We start from the raw sequence: 6,812 nt of genomic DNA on the forward strand, positions 1-6,812 counted from the left end.
TTGGTCGAAAATAAGAAACACTAAATGAACATTATCATATCATCAGACATTTTGTTTGTTTAGAACTCTAAACAAAGCCTTCATGGTAATACACTGTACTTTGCTTTACTATAAAATTTGTAAATGCGAATAGCTGTTCATGTACATATACGGGTATACGCCAAAACAAAAAATACCAAGCATAACTTTTTTTATGAACTAGAATGTTATATGAAGGTATACATTCTTCTGCCTTGGTGCACGTGCCAGACATGCCATAATACCTAACTCGGTGTCATGGTTGCACAAGTAGTTGTACGCACAGTTGTACCATACACTAGAAAGCCCAAAAGTGCAATTTGTAAAAATAGATTGAAGTCTAGATCTAATCAGTATTCATGGTGACTACCGATAACACTGATGTGGGCCACTCTTCACAGAACTGAAATGAAAATTCCTTGCTATCATAAATATTCAAATTTGCAGGGTTTCTTGAAGAAGCCATGTACACAATTATGATTATATTAAAAACACACACACACACACTTGTTGATATTTAGATATAAAATATTAACAAATTGAAAATATTCTCATGTATCCTAGCTCTGAATTGCAGTAGATACAGTGTAATGTCACTCAGGCCTTTGGAAAGTAATTCAATCTTTGTCATCTAACATTGAAGGATGCAAATTTTAGGAAATCATGCACATGAACTATCAGGGTATGGTGGCTTTCAGCACCTCTGAACGATTTAAGCAAGTGCAAGAGTTTGCCTCAGTGTTATTCCAAGGAGGTATTTTAGAAGGAGAAAGAAAGTCTGCTCTCCTTTGAAGTCATGTTTGGCAGCGCCAAGAAGTTTATGCACTTATTAAACTTTAGGTGATACCCAGTGTGCTTTGACAAAAGAGAGCATCACTAAAACTCCAAATTCATGAAATTCTTCTGTAGAGATGTTTTGATTGCAACTGATTGACAAATTGCCCTACAAGCTTACATCGACGTAAAATATCATTATATGTCAATAGGCGCGGTCAGACTGGCAAAAGATCGAGAAGTTTAAGATCGCGAAGTTTGGGCCATTGGTACCCGCGCAAGAAAGAGTGCGCCGTCCGATGGCTAGTGATTGTGACGTAACAATGCACATCTGTACATGACAATGGCCTTGCGCTTCGAAGACGCCGCCCGCAAACAAATCGAGAAGTTTCGCGGGAAGTTTCGCAGGAAGTTTGCGGTCACACTGGCAAAACTTCGAAATCTTAAAGATCTCGATCTTTTGCCAGTCTGACTGCACCTAAAGTAGGGCAATTTGTCAATCAGTTGCAATCAGTTATCGAAATCACTAAAAACTTTTGCACACGCTGCAGAGCCCTGTCACAGATGCACTGCTGGATTCCTCAGTGCCTGAGCATTGTCACTGTCGGTTGTCAGTTCCCATGCGATTCAATGCAGTTTTCATCTGCTTTTCTCTTGTTGCTGCTTTTTTCTTCTGTTTTTTTTCATAGAATCAAACTAAAAAAAGTCCTACATTTTGCTGATTTGTGGTCACATGAGTCATAATTCGCTACTGCCAGGTTTAAATGTGCTGTTCACATGATGGAAAGCAAAGAAATAATTTAAACTAGAAATGTCGCTCTGGCGACTGGTATGCCTCCGCCATAATGCATGATTTTCCCAATAGGTCTAGATAGTACATGTGGACAATGTGTGATTACATTTTCACAAAATTGGCAAAATATTGAAATGACAAGTTTGTCACAAATGTGTTGAATGTTCACCTTCCTTGACCTAGGTTTAATTGGATGAATAGGAGAGCATGTATCTAGGGATTTAAGGACTTTAACTTGACTTTGCCCCATTCATACATTTAGGCATTGAGTAATTTTCAAGGTACAGGTGTGGAGAAAACGTGCAATTTCTGAATTGAATAGTAAATTGTTACCATTTTCATCTGGCCCTTGACCCTAAAATTCAAAAGATAATCACTTTCAGGTAGAACACGCATAATATGTACTAAGTTTCAAGATAACTTTAGCCACTTCCGAGATATGGAGGAAAAAGTTAATTCAGCACTTTCACTTGATCTTTGACCTTTTGACCTTTGAGGCAAAAAAAGAAGAAAAATTTTTTTTTCCAGAAAATGTCTATTAGGTTACACATGCATACACCAAGCGTAAAAAAAAAAAAAAAAAAAACCTGCTGGCATTGCATAAATATGAGGGAAATAGTAAAATTTTGAAGTGTTGCACTTGACCTTTGACCCCTGACCTTTGACCCCATGAACTCTACATTCTCTAGATAATCACTTCCAGTCAGTACATGTATATACTATGTTCCATGAAGATACCTTGAACAATTTTCCAAGGTACGGAGAAAAAAAAGAAGTTTTAATATTTTTACTTGACCTTTTGACCTTTGACCTTTGACTTCATGACCCAAACTTTCACCAGAGAATCTTAATTGGGTAATACATGTATACACTAAGTTTCAAGAAAATATCTTCAGACATTCAATAGATATGGTGGAAATAGTGAAATTTTATGTATTTGACCCTTACCTTTTGACCTTTGACCTTTGACCTCATGACCCAAACTTTCACCAGAGAATATCAATTGGGTAATACATGTATACACTAAGTTTCAAGAAAATATCTTTAGGCATTCAATAGATATGGTGGAAATAGTGAAATTTGATGTATTTGACCCTGACCTTTTGACCTTTGACCTTTGACCTCATGACCCAAACTTTCACCAGAGAATCTTAATTGGGTAATACATGTATACACTAAGTTTCAAGAAAATATTTTCAGGCATTCAGTAGATATGAAGGAAAAAGTGAAATTTTATGTATTTGACCTTGACCTTTTGACCTTTGACCTTGAGCATGTGCACCCAAAAGTTGATAGGCACAACTTCACCCCCTAATACACATACATGCCAAGTTTCATTAGGATACCTCAACAGGTTTTGATAGTTACCTTGTCCACAAAATTCATTACGGACGGACGGAAGGACGGAAGGACGGACGGACGGACGGAAGGACGGACGGACGGACGGAAGGACGGACGGACGGACGGAAGGACGGACGGACGGACAACCCGAAAACATAATGCCTCCGGCACCACTTCGTGGCGGAGGCATAAAAACAAGAGACCCGGGGGTCATGCGCTCACCTGAGTATCGCAATTTCACCTTCCATGCATTCTTGCACATTCTTACCTGAGAACATTGAAAACTTAGGTCTGCATATGGACCCCCCCCTCCCCTCAACTCCAGCGAGTGGGGGGGGGGGGGGGGGGAGGGCAGGCAGCCCTGGATCTGCAATAAACAAACTTGGAACTAAAGTCATCAATGTACAAACTCATGTTATTAACTTTGCTTTATCATTTCTTGTTCTAGAGTAGAAGATTTTAAATATTCCTTAATGTGTGTGTGTGGGGGGGGGGGGGAAGAGGGGCCTCTAGGGGCCCCCAAGAGGGACATGGTGCCCATTTGAAGTAATTGAGATGCTGTCCCCCTAGGGATGCTACCTGCTAAGTTTGGTGAAAATCAGACATGGGGATCTCAAAGTGAAGATGAAAATGTACAATTTAGGCCCCATTAGGACCCCTCCCACTCCCCTCTCCTGGGTCCCAAGGGGGGGGGGGTACCCCTGATTCCACCAATCCCATGAACAAACTTGAAACTACAGTCATCAATGTACTAACTCATAGTATTATCTAAGCCCTATCACTTCTGGTTCTAGAGAAGATTTTTAAAGATTCCTTAATTTTAGGGGGTTTGGGGACCCCTGGGGGCCCCCAGGTGGGCCATGGTGCCCACTTGAGGTAAATTGAGATCCTATCCCCCTAGGGATGCTACCTACCAAGTTTGGTGAAAATCAGACATGGGGATCTCAAAGTGAAGATGAAAATGTACAATTTAGGCCCCATTAGGACCCCTCCAAACCCCCCTCCCCTGGGTCCCAAGGGGGGCACCCCTGATTCCCCCATGAACAAACTTGAAACTACAGTCATCAATGTACTAACTCATAGTATTAACTAAGCCCTATCACTTCTGGTTTTAGAGAAGAAGATTTTTAAAGATTCCTTAATTTTAGGGGGTTTGCCCCCCCCCCCCCCCCCCCCCGGGGCCCCCAGGTGGGCCATGGTGCCCATTTGAACAAATTGAGATCCTATCCCCCTAGGGATGCTACCTGCCAAGTTTGGTGAAAATCGGTCATGGGGTTCTGAAGAAGAAGATGAAAATGTAAAAAGTTTACGCACGACGCACGACGCACGACGCACGACGCACGACGCACGACGGACGCCGGACGAAGAGCGATCGCAATAGCTCACGAAGGCTCAGGTGAGCTAAAAAACCCTTGGATGGACAGAACATGACCCGAGTGCATATAATTATGCAGCTGAAACCTGATGCAAGTTTGTCCCTTGAGATATCCATTTTCAGAACGAGCTTGCGCACTGTCTGTATGTGCTGGATGCGTGATGTGATGTGACGTCGCGTCGCGGGATTCCAGAATAAGCGCCCAAAGGTTAGCGGACGGCGGAATTGACGAAGAAAGTGAACCCGTCATACCTACAAAGTGATCAGTTTGCTGACAAACTGGAGTACCCACCTACTCTATCAGTGTGGAATAGTAATTTGGAATAATATGCACAGGATCAGGTTAGTACTGATTTTATTTTTCTCGTTACAAATTTTTGTAGAGGTGAGAGCCGCAGAAAAAAGCACCGAAAATATCTAATCGGATCAGGCCGCTAGGTGCGGCAGCAGCCTTGCATTGAGCGAACCCACTGGCACCCGTGTTTCAATGGGTCGCTGTGCATCAGTTGATTAAAACTCGATTGTTGTAAAAAAAAAACACACAGAATTTTTTCTTCTTTTCATCATGGATAGTGGACATGTGTGTGTAACAAAAAATCACCATGCAAAGTTGCGACAATTTATACAATTTGTATGTCAGATGTGAGATGAATAAAAAGTGAACAGGGATCTTCATCAGTCTCTCTCCCTGGGGGCGTCATGAGGCTCTCCGGAGGCCTCGTGAGGCGGAGGAGTGCTTGTACGGGGTAGCAGGCCTCATGAGCGGGTTTCACCGTCCCGGACTGATCTATGACATGTTTGAAAAACATTAGTGTACAAGCAAGTTCAGAGTAACTGGTGCAGCTAAAATCAATTTAGCCTTAATATGCTATTCAACAAAGCAAATTTAGACAGAATTCTGAATCTTATCCAGAGACAAATGGGAAGTAGATCTATTTGCTATGGAAACCAATAAGACTCACCTATCCTCACTAATACTTATCACACCATCTTCCTTGGGGATAATGACAGCGTTGTTCACTCGTCCTCCGCAGCCTTCCAACTTGTTCATTAGAACGGGCTTCCTAGTTTTCAGTCTTCTCGGACGATCTTCTGCCGCCATCATTACGGCCTCGAAAGTCTCTGTCTGTTGCTTCACTAGCGACGCTTCTAAGTTCTAGTTAAAGTTAGCTTTGCTCTGTTGTACCAAGGAGGTACTTGGCCGTACTTGTCGTAGGAACTAGACTCCTGCTTAGTCCCTTGTCACTGCTTGCAGTAGTTTTTATCTGTTCCAGTTTTGGGGTTGACTTTGAAGAAGCACAGAGACGATGTTAAAATGTGCTAGGCAAAGATGTCTAAAGGCTCGAAGCCGTCGTCCATCCGCGACAGGTCGAACAACTGATTGACTGGTCCTGCATGCACTGGTCGAGGGGAGTAACCTCGGGCGCGGGGAAGCAAGATTCAGCTTCAGACTCAACCTTGGGGCGCTCCTCGTACACAGTGAGCTTTACACTTGTCTTTAGCGTTGGGGCTGGTCGCAGTTAGATTCATTCAGACTTAGGCCTAACACTACAGTTCATGAGTTGAGTTAGACAAGAACTACCGTACCGTAGTCCGAGTTCTGTTATGACTGCTACGGTATTTGTTCAGCACTTCAGGGCATTCCATACATACGATTGTCGATACAATTCACAAACTTACACGGTAGGCGTCCCCTCTTTAAGAGTCTAACGTTGACGTTCAGCAGAGGCTTTAGAATCTAACGTTAGTGACCAGTCCAAGTGGCCGATTCTGTCAACTTTTGACCACAGTCGAACTGTGTTCAGCTGTGTGATGGGATAAGTCCGTAAATTTACAGCACGTAAGTTCGTATCTTGACTCGTACCACCGAATGGCAGGTACAAACCAACCGTAAAAAGGATACACGAACAGTCATAAGTTACATGAACTGCAAACATCCATCACAAAGCCAAATTCACACGCCAGTAGAGTGCAGTCAGGCCTCCACAAGTTCACAGTCTCCCCGTCCTATTCTGGTTGCATGCAAGGGGCCTGAGTAGAGGAGGCTCATGACCATGACGTCATTTGAAAACAACACATTGGTTCAGAGGTTACAAAAGGTCCTCTACGTTGAATGCAGGGAAGCGCACCGCCGATACGCCAATGCGCTCACTTGGCCGAACTTTTCGTGATGCCTTTTCCAGGTTCAAGGTACAAGGTAGAAATAATCATGATTCTGATACCGGCATGCCAAAAAGTAATCGAATAAAAAAAAAAAAAGGACAATGATCTACTTCCAGAGATGGCAGCAATAATCATATCTCTTAAAGGGACTGTACAGTACTGGTTGAGGTAAGGGATTCATGTTTTGAACATTTCTAAGTGAGATAATGAGAAACCTCTTATGAAATATGAAAGAGCATGTAATTTTAAGAAGGATTCAACGTTTATTTGATGAAAATTGGTTTTGAAATGGCTGAGATATCCAAAAAAAGTGATAATAATAAAAGGCGACATGCCACAACTTTATTA

General features: G+C 42.4%; 1 protein-coding gene across 1 annotated transcript in view; it reads right to left on the reverse strand.

Moving 5' to 3' along the window:
• LOC139744679 (WD repeat and FYVE domain-containing protein 2-like) overlaps positions 1-6,266 on the reverse strand; it is a 29,759-nt gene extending 23,493 nt beyond the window's left edge. The window contains exon 1 of the mRNA XM_071655103.1: positions 5,264-6,266. Coding sequence (XP_071511204.1) covers positions 5,264-5,406 — 143 coding nt within the window. The 5' untranslated portion in view covers positions 5,407-6,266. The remainder of the gene's footprint in view (positions 1-5,263) is intronic.
• Between the last annotated feature and the right edge of the window lie 546 nt (positions 6,267-6,812).

This window comes from Diadema antillarum, unplaced genomic scaffold, assembly GCF_040938485.1.
Source record: "Diadema antillarum isolate AM-2024a unplaced genomic scaffold, OU_Dant_1.0 seq00001203_RagTag, whole genome shotgun sequence".
NCBI classification, from domain to species: domain Eukaryota; kingdom Metazoa; phylum Echinodermata; class Echinoidea; order Diadematoida; family Diadematidae; genus Diadema; species Diadema antillarum.